Source organism: Gracilinanus agilis, chromosome 1 (genome assembly GCF_016433145.1).
Source record: "Gracilinanus agilis isolate LMUSP501 chromosome 1, AgileGrace, whole genome shotgun sequence".
Lineage (NCBI taxonomy): Eukaryota > Metazoa > Chordata > Mammalia > Didelphimorphia > Didelphidae > Gracilinanus > Gracilinanus agilis.
This window is the reverse complement of record NC_058130.1, coordinates 8,959,670-8,976,824: the sequence shown is the minus strand read 5'-3', so window position 1 is coordinate 8,976,824 and position 17,155 is coordinate 8,959,670. Positions and strand designations below refer to the sequence as shown.

At 54.8% G+C, this 17,155-nt stretch overlaps 1 protein-coding gene across 1 annotated transcript in view; it reads left to right on the top strand.

Annotated features, from left to right (window-relative positions):
- The window catches only part of STARD3NL (STARD3 N-terminal like), a 47,508-nt gene extending 30,629 nt beyond the window's left edge, over positions 1-16,879 (top strand). The window contains exons 3-9 of the mRNA XM_044656779.1: positions 4,697-4,774; positions 5,624-5,701; positions 7,250-7,303; positions 7,403-7,520; positions 13,831-13,932; positions 16,300-16,360; positions 16,545-16,879. Coding sequence (XP_044512714.1) covers positions 4,697-4,774; positions 5,624-5,701; positions 7,250-7,303; positions 7,403-7,520; positions 13,831-13,932; positions 16,300-16,358 — 489 coding nt within the window. The 3' untranslated portion in view covers positions 16,359-16,360; positions 16,545-16,879. The remainder of the gene's footprint in view (positions 1-4,696; positions 4,775-5,623; positions 5,702-7,249; positions 7,304-7,402; positions 7,521-13,830; positions 13,933-16,299; positions 16,361-16,544) is intronic.
- The last annotated feature ends 276 nt before the right edge of the window (positions 16,880-17,155 follow it).

Below are 17,155 nucleotides of genomic sequence, written 5' to 3'. Positions count from 1 at the left end.
TGGCAAGGGCTGCTCTGGAACCCTGTAGGTTATTCCCACCAACAGATGCCTTTTTTTCCATGTTGATTTTGATGGGACAAACGCAGATTCACAGAATTCTAGAACTGAGAGAGGCCCCAGCAGTCCAAACCATACCTGACAAAGAGTCTACACTGCAGAAAGCCTAGCAAACCAGTGATCTTCCAGCCTGTGCTTGACAAAGACGTTGTCCAGCTGGCAAGGGCGAGAGAGCCAGACACCCTCAGAGACAGCCCAGGCTCCTCGGGGAAAGGCCTAATTGTTAGTAGCCTCCTTTGGCCGTCACGGCCCACTACTGACGTCCATTGAGCTTGCGGTCCACTTACATCCCCAGAACCTTTTCAGGCAAGCTGCTCTCTCCACGTGCTTCGCTTTACTTTTGAAATCCATTTCTTGAACCCTTCTCTGTTAAACGTTTCCCTACTAGATCTCATTTTTGATTCAGGCCAGCAGGCTAATCTGTCAGGGTTTGGGGGATCTTGTATTGCCTAGGTTGTGTGCCGCCTCTCCTCAGTGTGGGCTGTTGCCACCTTTGAGATGTAGACCCTCTGCACCCTTCTCTGAGTCAGGGACAAAAACAAGGTTGAACAACATTAGGACCAGGCGCAGATGCTCGTGCTCTGGGGCCCTCTTCTGAGCTGAGAGGGAAACATTAAGGGCGCCCCTTGGAGGCACATTGTCATTTGGACTGCCTTCTCGTCCACAGCAATGACTCGAGGTTCTCTAGACAGACATCTCTGGGGGATTCCCGACCTCCCATGTCAGCTAAGCAACCCATCAAAAAGACCCAGGGTTGGCCTGAGATGACCTTGTTTTTTTTTAAGCCATACCTTCTGTCTTAGAATAGATACTCAGCATTGATTCCAAGGCAGAAGAGCCATAAGGCCTAGGCAGTGGGGATTAAGTGGCTTGTCTAGGGTCATATAGCTAGAAAGTATCTTAGACTAGATTTGAACCCAGGTCCTTTAGTCTCTAGGCCTGGCTCTAACCACTGAGTCTCCCTAGCCATTGTGCAACCTATTCTTTTTTAAAAAACCCTCACCTTCCATCTTGGAGTCGGCTCTAAGGCAGAAGAGCGGTAAGGGCTAGGCAATGGGGGTCAAGTGACTTGCCCAGGGACACATAGCTCGGAAGTGTCTGAGGCCAGATTTGAACCCTGGACTTCCTGTCTCTAGGCCTGGCTCTCCATCCACTGAACTACCCAGCTGCCCCCTGTGCAACCTATTCTTGGTACCGCTCTCCAGACTCTTTGGGATCATATCTTCCTTTCCCAGATGTTCACTTATTATTTAAAATTGTGTTCTGGAATTATGCTAGGAATCAAAGTTATGCTCCCCATTGATCTGTGATTTTTAGATTCTGTTGTTCCTTCTTTGAAAACAAGCACGTTGCCCTTTTTTCAGTCCCGAGGCACTTCTTCCCTCAGCAGGCTTCTGGATGCTACCATAGTGGCTCACCAGCCGTCTCCACTACTTCTTTCACTCTAAGGACGGAGGTGACTTTTTCATCGAGGCAGCCAGGGAAGGGCTCTCTGCCTTATCCTGCATCTCAGCATCCCTGTCGCCATCTTTGATCTTCCATTCCCAGGGCAAGATGGCCTAAAAATGGAGAAGCACAATAAGAATGTGGCATCTCTACCTTCTCCTGGTTTCTGGCTATTTTTACTCTGTCCATTCCTTGGTTCTTTGCTTGTCCTTGATGTGCCTCTTGCCACCCTTGGCTCATTTGGGGCCTTCATGCTCTTGACATTCTTTTTCTGGAATCACACCACGCATTGTCTTCATCCTCCACTGCCTGCCCTTGCTTCCACCTTCTGTGCAGATCTTTTAGGATAATAGCTTGGGGAGCCCTCTTTGCATCATCCTTGCCAGTCTCTTCAAACAGTTCCCATTGGAATGTCATTCTTCAGTGGCTCATCCTCCAGGCAATCTTCCTCTGCAGAATATGGCTTCTCCTTCCTTTGGAATCGATTCTCCAAAAGCCTAGGGAGAGAGAAGTCAGATTATTCTTCACTTTCTTCTCTGTCACAAACTCTGGGAGAGCTCACTGCCGTTCTTCTCCTCTGCCCAGGATTCCAGGCAGGTTTTCCTAGGAAGTCTCCCTTTAAGTGAGCCGCCAGCAAATAAGGATCAGAAGGGTCTTTTCAGGAGACAGTTGATCAATTATTTAATGTGAGGAACAAGGCAAGACCAAGTAAGTGCTTTTCTAGGTGGGGCCCACCAAGCAGTAATGTTGACCAAAAGCGCCTTTCTTGGCCATTGCTGCTGTTCTTTGGTTTTTCCAGAAAGAGTAGAGGACGTTCTTTACTCAGCACCCTCTTGTCTGTCCATTTCTGGTTGCTCTTCCGTTCTGTAAATTAACCTTAAGTGTGCGGTCCCTTCGGCCTTGAGTGGGCATGAAATGTGTAAGCACTGTCGGGACCAGAAATCACATCCGTCTTCTCAGGAAAAAGGGAGACCAAGAAAAGCTTTGATGTTGCTCTGACTTTGGGCCAGAGAGGCTCCTTGAGTCAAGGGTTCTCTCCAGGATTTTGTAGATTCTCACCCTGTTACCCACCCACTGCTTTCAAAAAGCTTGGGGAACACTGCAGGGGATTTTAACAGAAATCTTCTCATATCCTGAGAAATCAAGAATAACTGTGTTTTTTATTCAAATGATTAGAAAACTTAGCACCAAGAATTGAAGAAGCTCTGAGAAAGTGACCCACCTTCAAGGTCTCTTTGTGAGATTTTTGGTCTCCTTCCTGCTTTTTCTCCTGTTTCTGGGTTTAAATGAAAGTGAAGGGAGAGCTCAGGCCTTGGAGTCAGGAAACCCTGGGGTCACACTGTGTCTCAGACTTCACCTTCCGGGCCTCAGTTTCCTCTCTCGTTACAGGTGAAGAGGATGGTCTACGTGGCCTCCAAAGTTCCTTCCAGATTAGATCCAGGAGACAAAGAGGCCTCCTGGGGAGGACTCTGGTTTGGGAAGCCAGAGGTAGCTCAGTTCTCCCTCAAGCCAGAATGTTGACCTCTGGCCTCAGTTATCTCATCTCTGAAATGAAAGGATTTCGCCATAATATCCCTGAGGGCTTCCAGTGCCAGATCCAGTGACCAGTGAACCCTGCCACCAAGTGGGAGCCTGCACTCAGAATTCAGACCCTGTAAATCTTCTGCCTTTTATGAAAGCGAACCTCCTCCAGGGCTACCATTAGCCAGCCCAGTGCCCATGCTCTCCTTTTCTTTGGCGACTTCGTCTCCCTATCTTGTCCAGGCTGGAATTGTGGGGACCCCTCATGAGCCAGTCCCCCCCAGACATAAGGCTGTTACTCTATTAGCTAGAGAGCAGAGGTCAGAGCCTGGGGTGGTTTGGGAACCCTTGTTGGCATCACTATTTGGAAAATACTCTTTTCTTGCCTTTTTTGAGGAAAGATATGAGTGGGAGAATTGCAGACTGAAAGCAGCAGGGAGCAGGAAAGAAAGCAATCTACCCAGAGTCTATGGCATAACTGGAAATACTGCAAAGCCAGCTGGCCTGAGTGTGGCAGAGAAAGTGGCTTTAGTCCAGAAGCTTTTAGGTCAACAAGAAGCCCCTGATTGTCCAGTGAGAGCAGGAGGTCACAGTTCCAACTTGCAGTGGAGGGAAGAGTTTTATTCTAGTTCATATTTTGTGAGCCTTTAAAAAAATGGATCATATTTTTCCTAAGTGAGGACAATACTTTGTAAATTGAAGAGTGTTCTTTCCTCGTGAGCCATCACTTAATGTCACAGCCTTCCTTCAGGCAGAAGTACACAGCCCATCACCCCCTCAATCAGCTCTGGGAGAGCAAGGACTCCCTGTTCAGCTGTGGATGGATAGATGGATGGAAGGATGGATGGAAGGATGGGTGGATGGATGGAAGGATGGACAGATGGATGGAAAGAAGGTTGGGTGATGGATGGATGGATGGATGGAAGGATGGAAGGAAGGAAGGATGGATGGATGGATGGATGGAAGGAAGGATGGATGGATGGATGGATGGATGGATGGATGGATGGATGGATGGAAAGAAGGTTGGATGATGCATGGATGCATGGATGGATGGAAGGATGGATGGATAGAAGGAAGAATGGATGGATGGATGGAAAGATGGATAGATGGATAGAAGGAAGAATGGATGGATGGACGGAAGGATGGATAGATGGATGGATGGATGGAAGGAAGGATCAAAGGATCTCTGGCCCTGAGCTCAGTGTCTTCTTGTCCATGGTGGGCAGGAAGAGCCTGACTCATCTGCTCTCTCTGACTCTCTATGTGACCTTGGGACAGTCTCTATTCCCCAATATGTAAACTGAGGGGAGGGAGACTGAGTCCTCTCAGAGGTCCCTTCCCTCTCTTGTCATACTTCTCTTTAATGAATGAATGGATTGAATATTGAAGTTACTAGGATATGACAGACTTAGAGGCAGAATGGTCCTTAGCCAAGCTTATCCAGACCAGTCACTCTTGTCTGCTCTCTGACTCCACGAGTAAGCTGAGGCTAGAGAGAAGCATTTCCCCCTGGACATGCTTCCAGGAGGTAGGGGATCCTCAGACTCCAACACAGAGCCTTCTCTCTGCTCTTTTCTTCCATCTTCTGAGGAGGGGGCAGGGATGCGCCCTGGAAAGTTCCTGTTTGCTTTGTGTTCATATGCGCCTGTTTTCTTCTTTCTTTTCCTCCTAGGTGAATGGGGGCATTGAGAACACCTTAGAGAAGGAGGTGATGCAGTATGACTACTATTCTTCTTATTTTGACATATTTGTGAGTATTTCCCCAGGCTGTGCCTCTTGGTTGATGCAGTCGCAGTCGGAAGGCGGATGCTCTGGGCTCCCCCCTTCTTGCTGCCCTTTGCCCTTGGGTGAGAGACAAAAATCACCTCCACGCTGGCCCCTGGCATCACTGGTCTCCTTCTCTTTGGACCTGTCACCTCCCAGCCCTTAACCAGCTGGGAAGTAGCCAGTGGAGGAATGGAGCCCTTGAACCCAGGGCAGTCTGGCTGGGTCTTCCTTTGGGAATGAGCCTTTAGGTGGCACTTTGTGCTAAATATCATCTTATTTAATCCTCAGCAACCCTGAGAGGTAGGTTCTGTGATTAGCCCATTTTACTGTTGAGGAAATTGAGGCAAATAGTGTTCAACTGACTTGGCCAGGGTCATGGAACTAGTAAATATCCAAGGATGGATTTGAACTCAGGCCTAGTTCTGACTTCAGGCCAGGCACTCTGCCCTCTACCACCAAGCCGCCCCATATCAGTATCAATATTATGTAGGAGAGGCCGTGCCAGTATCCCAAGGGATGGTGCAGCCACTTATTTCTTGGATAAATCCTAGGCAGAGAAGTGCTTATCCGTGGGAGACGACCTGCAGCAGGCTGGCCCTGGCCGTCCCTTCACCCCTGGGCTCCGTCCGGCTCTGTGTGACCAGCCGAGTGCTGACCTGGGAGTCTGTGGGTGACCCGGGGCCATGGCACCCCTGCTGCCTCAATTTCCTCGTGAATAAAATGAGACGGTCTCAGATTTCCGGGGCTCTAAGGCAGCAGCCAGATGCCTAGTGTCAGAGGCACTTGTTTTGTCCATTAAAACGATTCTTTCCTCCTTTCCTCTGTGAAACAGCTCCTGGCCGTTTTCCGATTTAAAGTGTTAATCCTGGCATACGCAGTGTGCAGGCTGCGCCACTGGTGGGCCGTAGCGGTGAGTGCCCTCCTCGCTTCGGGGCCCTTGTTATTAGCTGAGAGGCCCTCCTGCCCCTGAGGAATGCTGGCAGGGATGGGGGGCCCCACGCCGTTTCTGGGCTCTCCAGCGCAGATGTTCAGAGCCGGGTTTGCCCTTCAGGTGCTTCCTTCTTCCTCTGTCCATCTCAGGCCAAAGGGGTCCCTTCAGACTCCTGACAAGTGAATTATTGACCAGGGGACACCCCACCTCCCCCCTGGTGCTGTGCATCCCTTGGAGGATGAGGGGATGAACCTTTTTTTTTTTTAATTTAAATATTTTATTTTTTTAGAGAAAATTTCCATGGTTACATGATTCTTGTTTTTACTTTCGAGGGGATGAATCTTGGAGCCTTCTCTAAGGCTGCCCCTCATCCTGTGTGCGGCTTGGCCAGCCAGAGGAGTTTGCTGTCTTCTCCCTCGCTAGGCTGGGCACTCCGGAGAACACCACTGGCTGGTTTCTGCCTGTCTTTGTATCTCCCACCCTTAGCACAGTGCCTGGCACACAGGGGGTGTCTAATCAGTGCCTGGGGACGGGACAGAGTGGTGTTCCTGGCAGACAGCATGCAGGGGCAATGTAGGTCCTCGTAGGCCTGTAAGCTTTAAGACTTGCAAAGGGCTTTAGATATGATCTTATTTGGTCCTACGACAACCCCCAGAGGGCATCCGATGCTCTTATTATCCCCGTTTTACAGATGAGAGAACTGAGGCTTAGAGGTGGCATTTGAACTTGGGTCCTCTGCCTTTGTTCCACTCTGCCATCTGGCCACACGGCCTCCAGCCTCTCTTCCAGCTTCAGTGTAGGATCCGGGGCTCCTGCTCCTGGTCTCTGACCCTGAGGAAGTGAAGGCACCCCCTAATCACACTTACCCATCTCTAAATGAATCTCCTCCATCTCTGAACCCTGACAAACGGTAGGGAAATAGAGGGACAGAGAGTTTGCTAAACCCTTAGGAGAGGCCGGGCCTGGGGCTCAGACACAAGAACATGAGGTGGTCCCTCTCCTCAGGGGGGTTCCAGTCTATCAGGGGCCCGGAGCATCCAGAGACTCAGGAAAGCCAGAAAGTGGGGGAAAGGGGAGGAGGGAGGTGGAGGGAGCCCCTCGGGGCACCGGTGGGCTTTGGGGGTGAAGGCTGCTCCCTGAGGCCTTTGGCTGGCTTTTGCTCAGGTGTCTGAGTCCTAAATGGCCTGAATAAAGAACGCTTCGATGGACGTTTAAGTAGCTTTGTCCATCTTCAAGAATTCAAGGGATCAGGCCGGAGAAGGGATTCCCCCTGCTGTGCCCCTCCACACGGTGGCCCTCCAGCCCTCTTCCCTCTGCCCAATGAGAGCTATCTGGGGTCTCTGGGGTGGGAATGTGGGATTGTACGCCTGGGGGTCCGGGGGGCCCTCTGTTCCCTCTCGGTGTCTCTGGGCTCAGGAGCTGGTAGGGGTCTCCCTCCTCACTTAGCTCAGGCTCGTTGCCCCGCTGTTATGTGGGCTTCATGGTTTCAAGCCTCTGAATTGACCCGCTCCGGCGTTTCTCTCTCAGTTGACGACAGCTGTGACGAGTGCCTTCTTACTAGCAAAAGTCATCCTCTCCAAGGTATGTGCTCGCCCTGCGCCCCCGCGTCCCCCGCGTCCCCCTCCGGCTGCAGGCGCCGGCACCAGCGGCTCACCCCGGGCCTCCCCCTTTGTTTTTCAGCTCTTCTCTCAGGGGGCTTTCGGGTATGTTCTGCCCATCATCTCCTTCATCCTGGCCTGGATCGAAACCTGGTTTCTGGATTTCAAAGTGTTGCCACAAGAAGCAGAGGAAGAGACGAGTAAGCTGTCCTTCGTGTGGGGGGCAGGGGGAGCCCCACGCAGGGCCCTGGGAGGCTGCTGGGAAGGGAGAAGGGGGGCACCGCGGCTGGCAGAAACTGGGCTCGCCTTCATTCGTTCATTCATTTCTTCATTCTGGAGAGGGCAGAGCCCACTGCCAGGGAGTACAGGAGGGTTCTTAGAGCTTGGACCCCGATAGGAACGATGGACCCGCATCCGTAGATGTGCTAATAGATTTGGGTGTCGTAGAAAGAAACCTGGAAGTGCGTTTCTGTTCCAGAATAGGTCAGATCATGTGCTAATTAACGGCCAATTTAATTAGATATCAGAGAATATCAATAATAAATTAGCACAAATAAGAACGGCATGAAAGTAATTTAAGTCATTTTCATTTAAATTCATCGTTACAAGATGATATCACGATGCAGACGCGATTCTGGTACCCTCTAGGAGTTGGGGGCTTCGGGGCTCCTCTTCATGCACCCCAACAGACTGGGGGGAAGCCGCGCTGGAGGGGCAGGGGCTCTGGCACCCCGCAGGACGGACCTCCTCGCATCTGTTGGCTAATTGCCTTCGGCCAGGCTAGCGTGGCGGGAAGGGCAGGGGATGCTGGGAGAAACAGCAGCAGAGGCCTGGCCCTTGGGGCTGCGGGGGGACGCCGTGCCCCAGGAGCTGGCATGGCAGCAGGGGACGTGGGCAAAGCAGAGATGGCTTTCAGCTGCTGGGCAGGAGATGGAGAGGAGGCAGCGAGGCAGGCCTTGAGGACCGAAGAGGATTGCATGGGGCTGAGAGGAGGCTTGAGGATTTCTGGCTTTGGGGAGGGAAGGAGAGTTCTGCAGAAGGGGTTGGAAGTGAATGCTGGGTTCTGATTTACCGAGTGACCTTGGGCAAGTCACATAATCTCTGCCTGCCTCGGTTTCTTCATCTGTCAAATAGAGATGATAAGGGCACCTGCCTAGCATGGTGGTTGTGAGGATCAAATGAGAGGATACACATCAAATGCTCTGTCAACCTTAAAGCGCGCTCAATGCTCAGGATTCTTGGCTGTTGTTAGAGAGGGCAGGGGGCATCCGGAAGAGCCCCCTGCACACTGTGGCTGGAACTCAGGTGGGGAGAGAAGTCTTGTATCGTATCCTATTCCTTGTATTCGTTACATTAGGAATCATGTCACGCTGCTGGATAGAACATTTCAGGGGGCCGCGTCTGGCCTGCCGATGTTTGCCCATCACTGCTCTAGGAGATTTGTGTGATCGACTTTAGGGGACTCTCCCTCCCTTGTGTGCCACTCCTTCCCACATTTGCTTTTGTCCAGTTCTCAGATTCTTTTCCTCTTTCCCCTCAATTATGTAATCAGTTAAAAGCCCCTTCCTCTTCTCTCTCTGCTTGTCTTCTGGCTAGTTTGTTTAACTCTCTGTTCCTTGTTCTGAGAAGGATTTCTTTTTCTTTTGTAGTTTTCCCCCTTTCTGTCTGTGCTTTGTTCTTTTGTTGTTGTTGTGTCTCACTCTTAGGTATCAGTTCTTGGAGGAGATAAATTAGACAGAAGGACTGCCCTGTGGCAGACATTTCCTTGTGTCCTTCCTTGGGCAGTGCATACGGACGGCCTGCCCTGGGATCCTTTTTTCTCATTTGCCAGGACTTCTTTCGGGGTCCAGGCGCTCCCATCCTTCTGGACATCAGTTGTTCTGATGCCTCTTCTTTAAGGCGGGAGACCAGCTATGGCGGCAAAGCCGTGTCCCAGAGGTGGTGTCTGCACCAGCTCCCTGCAGGCTCAACACACACGGTCCCTGCCTCCCATCATGGACCGTCTCTGCCCAGCCTGGTCATGTTCTTCAGGGGGATCCCCTTCCAGCACAGAAGAAATTTTCTTCTTTTCTCTTCTTTCTGTCCCTTCCTTTCACTCCTTATCCTTTTTTTTTTTTTTTTTTTTTTTTTTTTTTTTTTTTTTTTTGGTAAGTCATCTTCCTGAGAGAGCACAGGAAGGTTTTTCGCTTGGTTGTTTGCCATCGCCTTAAGAAGTCATCACGCCTTCCTCTCTACCTTTCTTCCTCCTCTTTCTCCCTTTCTGGCCCCTCCCATTCTGCAGTTCGTTCCCACTAAGAAAATGTGATCTTGACTCTAGCAGCATGTTGGGAAATTTAGTTCCTGAAGCAACAGCCACATTCTTCCATTGCATATTCCCACTTTTACCTTTGTCTCCTTGACTGCCTTTGAAGAAGTCTCTTAATTTTCCCTCTTGTCATCTCATTGTTATTGTTTTAATCCTTATAGGAAGTTTTCTTTTTTAGAGTTTTTCTTCCTTTTTTCTTTTTCTTTTTTCCCCTGGAGTAATTTGTTTTATTAATTCCTGTCACCTGGGGTATTTGTGGAGATACTCGATGCCCATCAAGTTTTCTTTCTAATAAACCTTCAAGTACCTTTCTCTTACTGAATGCCATTTCCCTGCTTAGATGTGGAGGCATGTCATGTTGCATTGTCTCCAGAATACAGTCTGTCCCTTTCTGCCATTTCTGGGGGATACAGAGTCATCTTGGGTTGCTGATTTCTTTTCTTTGATATCTGAAGGCCTTTCCTTTCTCTTGGTGGCTTGTGGAATTTGTTGTTTGTCACTGAAATTGTTCATTTTAATCGCTCTGTGTCTCGGAGTCGCCTAGCCTAGGTTTGTTCGCCCCTCACTCCGTCATGCCATGAAATCTGTAGGTTTTGCAGTTGGCACTTTGTATTCTATGTTCAGAAGTTCTGAGCAGTTTTTTGGTGGAGCGCCCCGTCGTCCCCCACAACATGCCGGGCTCCTGCCCCTGTTCCCTCTGGCAGAGCAAGGCGGCGCCAGGCTGCCAGCTCGGGCCTCCACCAGAAAGAGCAAGCATTGCCTCATGAAGGGTCTCTGCGTCTTAGATCACAGACACATCTACAGTCACTTCTCTGGGAGAGGTTGGAGAGACGGCAGAGATCGTGTCTGGCGTCTCCTGGAAGGCCCAGCTGGGATCGTCCAAGGAAGAAGCTTCGTTTGAAGAGGAAGGAGCCCTATGGAGTACCCAGCCTTGGGGCAGAGCCAGGGACCTCTGATGCCAAGAGGGCCGGGCAGAGGAGAGTAATAGTAAGAAAAACAAGAGCTCGTATTTGTGCAGTGTTTAAAAAATCTCCTGCGCCATCCCAACAGCCTTGGGATGGAGGCGACGTCATTGTCCCTCTTTTACAGCTAAGGAAACTGAGGCTGAAAGAGGCGAACCATGACTTGCCCAGGGTCCTCAAGCTACTCCCAAGTGTCACTGGCCTTCCCAGTGCAAATCGGCATTCTCTCCCAGCAGCCTTTACCAGGAGCATGAGGAGGAGAGAGTGTTCCAAAGTGCGGGGGCAGCCGCCGCCGTTCATCAAGGGATTCTGGTTTTGGGGGGCGGTGGGGGGAGGGGGAGAGCCAGAAGCCAGATTGTCTTGATGGGAGGATTGTGGCTTAGAGGACGTGGAGGCAGCGAGTATGGATATCGATATCTGTAGAATTGTGGCCATTAAGGACGGCTCGAGGACGGGGTCTTTTTGGCCTTTTGCCATTTGTTTTAAGCATCCTTTTTAGACCTTTTAGGGAAAAGAGTCCTCAGGAGGGTGCCTGAGAGAGAGGCTGAAGGATGGAGCAGACCCTGGGCCTGAGGACAGACGTAGGTGGGCTTGGAAGGAGGACGATTTGCGTTTCTTCTCAGAGGACGGGACGGAGCAGTAGGCGCTGCCCCTCTGCTTCCCTGAGCTCGGGGCAGCCCTCCAGCCTGAATTTCTTCATCTTCCCTTCTTTCTGCCGTCCTCCCCCTCCCCCCCCCCCAGAGGGACGGACTGGGATGGGCCAAGATGGACTGAGAGGGAGCGGACGTGGGGGCCTGAGATCAGCTGAGCCTGAGATACCAGAAAGCCAGGCAGTGGCGCCATGGCAGCAGGGTTGGCCTGGAGGACCGAGGAAGGCCAGAACGGCCGAGGCGGACGTTAGCTGGGCAGGGCGGCAGAATGACGAGGGACGGGAGGGCAGAACAAATTCTTTGAAGTGGCCGAGTGAGGACAACAGTGACAAAAACCCGGGAGAGAGCAGTTAGAAATGGAGGTCAAGAGGAGCCTCTCCAGAGGTGTGGGGGGGCATAGAGGGGGGCCAGGCCGCAGTGGGCCGGTGGTGATGGGGGCCCGAGTGCGAGGATGCGCGGAGGCAGCAGGCACGTTGGGAGGAGGAGGAGAGAGGCCGGATGGCGTGTAGGAAGAGGCTGCCACAAGGGGCTTCCAGCCCAGAGAATCCCTGGAGAGGCTTGAGGAGGACAAGAGGCTGCCATTGACCGGCCTTAGGGTCAGGGTGGGAGCCCTTGATTAGGCCTTCGGGGTGACGGAGCCTTCACAGAGCCTTCACGGTCCTGCCACAAAGGGCCTGGTGTGCTCGGGGGCTTCCCCGGTCTGCCTGCAGATGGGAAGAGCAGTCGGACAGGCTGAGATCCCGAGGGCTGCCCGGACACCGGGCTTCCTCCTCACGTGGCGTCCCCCGACCAAGCTAGTAAATGGATTATTGGGTTATCTGTTTTCTGCCCAAAGTCCTCTCAGAGAAAGGCCGGGTGTGTGAAGAGCATTCGTCAGCCAATGAAAGTCTTGGTGTTTTTAGCCCAAGCTGTCCCTTTGGACAATTTTTCTGTCAGTGCCTACTTGGTGCTTAAAGGCCTTCACAGCCTGGCTTCGGCCCTCCCTCCCGGCCTTATTGGCCACCGCTGACAGCCCTTTGTTGGCTGGTCTTCCGGCTGCTGCCCCTTCCATGTCCAGCCTTTGCCCAGGCCGTCCCTTCTCTTCGCCCACCTTGTAGAATCCCTCTTTTCCTGCAGGGCTTCCCCAGGCCCCCCTCCAGCTGCTAGAGCCTCCCCAGATGGTCGGCCAAGCCTGCTCCCCCTTTCTCTTAGTGTCCCCAACACAGACCTGCTGTCTTGGGATCTATCTGGAGGCACGATGCGGCCGTCAGAGCAGCTCCGGGGAAGCGAGCGTCCCTCTTGGTCCTTCTTAGAGAGGCCTCTTCCTGGGTCCCAGACACTCTCACCTTATGCCCGGGCAGCAGTCATAATGGTTCACTTGACGGCTGATGAGAGAAGCTGCAAACCCTGGCATTCCCAGGCCCCCTGGACCCAGAACCAGAGCCCTGGCCCTCCGGCTCTCCAGCCATCCTGGGTGGTTGGCAGCCCTGGAGGGTGGGGGTTTTGGATGGCCTTCGGATGGCTGGGCCTGAGAGGGAAGCAGGGGTGTAAAGAAGGCCTTTTAGCACAGGCAAGGAGCCCAAGGGCACCCCAGGGTGCGAGGCCCGCTGTGGTGAAAAGAACCTCATCGTGTCAGAGACGACATTCCTTAACTGACCGGTGGTGTGGCTGAGGCTAGATTGATGGAGTCCTTCGGCCTCTGCTTCCTGGATCCTTCTTCCCCTCCAGTTAGGACACCAGGCCCAGGCTGTGGGGGCCCCTTCTGGCCAGGACGCATTACGTGCTTAGGAGGGCCGGGAGCCTCGGAGCCCCAGGCTGCACCCCGGGAACACGGCGTCCCACGATGGTAAAGTGAGAGAGGAACGTTCCTGAGCACCCCGAAGAGAGCACGCAGGACTCCCGGGCGCTCCCTGTGCCATTTCCAGGAGATTTCACAGTAAAAGAGTGGAACCAAGGTATAAGGAAGGGCTCCGCGCGGGGGCGAGTCCCCTGGAGAAAGCCAGGATTCAGGCCCGCCGCCTTTCGGGACTTCTGCACTCAGAGTCGTTCCGCGCAGACTCCCCAGCTTGTCCAGCCAGTCAGGCGAGGGAGACGCCGGGGGACAAGACTGGCCGAGAGTCAGAGAAACGGACGACTCGATGGTCTGACCAGATGAAGGCAGGGCTGCAGCAGAGGGGAGGCATCCCTCTCTCAGCCTGGCATTTGGTGATGCCATCCTTGATGCCGGGCACGTGGCAGGCAGCTTGGGGCTTCTGGGGGCTCTCAAAGGCTCCACGAGCTTCCCTGGGGGCATCTCTGGCACCACGATGTCCTTGCTGGAGGCCAGGCCTGGGCAGTAGCTTCTTGCTTGTTCCAGGTCCCCGTTAGTCGCCTTCAAGGCACCTGGTAGGGCTGCTTCAGATGTTTGTCTTCAGGAGGTGCATCGTGTCTGTCCTCTTCTGGTAGGAGCCATTTGTTTGGGGAAGGAAGAGCCCGGCGGCACAGCCCTGGCCTGTATCAGGGCGGGGGCATGGCAGCTGTCATGGCACCGTGGGCCTGTGTGCCAGGCATCTTCCTCCTCCGCGTACCCCTGTCCCCCCAGGGCACACTCATGCCCGGGCTCCTTGTTTTCTAGGACGTCTGCTGGTCCAGGACGCTTCAGAGAGGGCAGCCCTCATACAACCGCCGGGGGGGCTCTCGGACGGCCAGTTCTATTCTCCACCTGAATCAGAAGCAGGTAAGATCGGGCGTCTGGGTGGTGTGGTTGCCTCCCTTCTGCCCCCCATCTGCTCTTGAGGGGGACCTCAGCCCTTCTGTCAGCTCTGGATGCTCTCGGGCCCCCCAAGGAGGGAAGGAGGGGGCTCTGGCCCCACCCAAACCCTCTTGGTAGGTTCCTGAGGGGTTCTGGCTGGGCTAAGGCTCAGGGTTCCAGGGGACTTGGGAGGAGGCCACTTGTCCAGCCTGACTTGGGTGGGAGAAACCCCAGGGTTCAGCTTGGCCTCGGGGAGCCCCGGGGGCCACCTGGGCTTTGCTCCTGCTGCCACCTGGTGGAATTGGGGAGCATTTGTGGTACTGGGGGAGGCAGCCAGGTGAACGAATTCCACAGTTCTTGGTCCTCCCTGCCTCTGGAGTTCGCAGGCCAGGAAACATGATCAGAGGGAACTGGACGTTCTCATTGGCAGTCTGGAGAGGCCGCCTGGCTGTCCTCGGGCTCTCGGTGCCGGTGCAGCCTCGCCGGGGAGCCGGAGCGCCAGGTTCTCCAGCGAGGGGCCGCCCCGCCCCTGAGGGACCGATTCGGGGCACTCTAGTTAAGTGAAACAGCCCCAGGCTGGGAGAAGGCGACGCTGTGGGAAACTCAGGGGGCTTTTTCACCAAAGCCACAGCACATGCCTCTTCTGATCCTCCGTGTGACGTGAGCCCCGGACAGAGGGGACGAGCTCAGCTCTTGTGATCGGACAGGCTGGACGGGCTCTTTTTCCTGCTGGGTTTCAGAGACTATAGGAAGCCTTCAGCCCCGAGAGAGAGACCCTTGGGCAGGGGGGAGGAGTGGGGAGTGTTGTGCCCTGGCATGGAAACTTCATAGAGTTGTGGCATGATGGGACCCTGGTCTGACAGCTGCGAGGCACCAGCCCATGGCCATGGAAATGAATTCATCTCCCCCAGCTCAGCATCCCTCTGACCTGAGCCTTCTCAGGCTGCTCCTGGGGAAACAGTCTGTGCCCCGCGGTGTGGACCTTCCAGGGCAGTCTCAAGCCCTGTCATGGCAGCCCTGTGAGTGGAGGGGCTGCTGGGTTTTCTTTGGAGGAGCCCCCAGGTGCTGGAAAATGCCCCCTGGGTTTGGGGGACGAGGCATTTGTCAGAGGCCAGACGAGATGAGCATCACCAAACAGGCTCTAATGCTGGGGGCCGGTGGTGTTCCCTTAAAGACCAGCATTCAGAGCAGAGCCCGAGACTCTCTGGGACAGCATCTGGGACACGGCTTGCCCTCGCTGCGTGCTGTGCAGATTCTTTTAAACCCCAACTTCGTATCAAAGATGCCAGCTCTGAGCCGAGGCCCAGGACTCTCAGCCACCCTTTCTCCTTGGTGGCCCCTGGCCCCACCGCCCAGCAGGCATCACGAAGGGCCAGAGCCGGGGCAGTGGCTCCCGAGGGTGCCTCCTGACCTGCCTCCTCAGGACAAGGCAGCCTGTGGAGCTGGCAGAAACTGGTTTCATTGGGACAAATGTGTGCGGCGACCCAGACAGAGATGTAGGCAGCTTGCGTGAGCCCCCCGTGAGCCCCCGTGAGCCCATGGAGGCTGAGGAGGAGAGGGCGGGCCGGGGAGATGCTCATCATCAGATCTCGGTCTTGGAGCTCCTTCTGGCTCCCCAGGGAAGCTGGGCCTGCCCTCACCCGCCTTTCCATGTGATGGTTCAGTCCAAGCTGGGCTTTCTCTCCGGCCTCTCGTTGTCATGGTGTATCTCCCCACGGACCTTGGGACAGAGGAGAAGAGAGGAAGGCGAGGGACGTCCAGCAAAACCCCGGCCCCTCCGTGGCCCCACTCGTCCCCTCCAGACGGAACGGAAGGCCACCTTGGCATCCTGGTGAATCTAGTGAAGCCCTGAGTGCCAGGGCAGACCGAAGCAATGCTGGGAATCCCGAGCTCATGGGCCCTCCAGGGCAGCACAGAGCTGAGAACTAGGTGGGGGTGGACCCTTGGAGAGGGGACAGGGATGGCCAAGCCTAGGCACATGGGGGAGACTCAGATGAGCAGATGGCCACGGGGAGAAGGAAACCGGGGAGAAAGACCAGGAGCAGCACAGCCCCTCCGGGCCAGGCCTGGGCGGACAAGGTGCAGAGGCCATCATCACTTCCTTTTCTCGTTACTAAAACTTCCTGAGCCTCTGTTTTTCCATCTGTAAAATGGGGGTAATCCTAGCCCTTGACTCCCAGGGACAGGGCGAGACTCCATCGGTGAAGCGCAGCGCGTTACAGACCTAAAGCTCTGTGTAGGTGCAGCCCACCTGCGGCCCCCCCCCCCGGACTTCCCGCTCTTTTCCCGGCCCCCCGGGGGGGGGGCTCTTCATGCTCTTCCTCTCCCCTCTCTTTCCTGTCTCCCGTGCAGGTTCTGACGAGGAATCTGAGGAAAAACAGGACAGCGAGAAGCCGGTCCTGTCGCTGTGAAAGTAAGTGTTGGAAAGGGGGGGAACCCCGAGGGCCAGCGGGCCGCCCCGCTTAGCTTCCCTCCCAGTAGACCTTCTTCTCCGGAGCAAGGCCCCTCGGCCCCCCACCCCCATCCCCCTGTAGTCCGTCACGAAGGACGATTCCCGGCCCTCCCGGCTGACGCTCTCCTTCCTGGTGCCTTTGCAGTGTGAAAGCCTGCGTGCCGGCTGGACGGCTCCGGAGGACCACGTGACCACGCACTGACCCTGCCCACCTGCTAATCAAGAATTAATTTATTGTCCTCCCCGCCCCCTCCGCGGGTCAGCCCGCCCTCCCGGGGCTGGCGAGGCCACGCCCCGCGTCTCCGCCCCCTTGTCCACCTCTGCGGTCGGTCCAGTCGAGTCTCCCCTTCTGGCGGATGGTTCCGTCTGTCTTGTGGGTTTACTTTGTATTTCTTTTTTAAAGACGCGCCCCGCGTGTTCGTCCACCCGCGTGTGAGCCCTTTGTACAGTCCTGACACGTGAATAAAAGGCAGCCCGCCAGCCCCGGCCGCTTCCCTTCTGTCCCGCGCCGCCTTCTCAGCCGGGGCCACGGGGAGGGGGTCGAGGGGGCGCCGATGTCCCGTGGGAGCACAGCCCCCTTCTCCGGGGCTCGTCGACTCTGGTCTGAGCCGGGGCCCATTGGGGTGCCCGAGCTGGGCCTGGAACTCGGCTCTTCCCGATTCTGGCACCAGCCGCCCCCTCTGCGTCTCTTCTCGGCCATCTCCCTGCCTTAGAGCGGTGACCCAATGGGGGATCCCGGGGGGGGGGGGGCGCTTC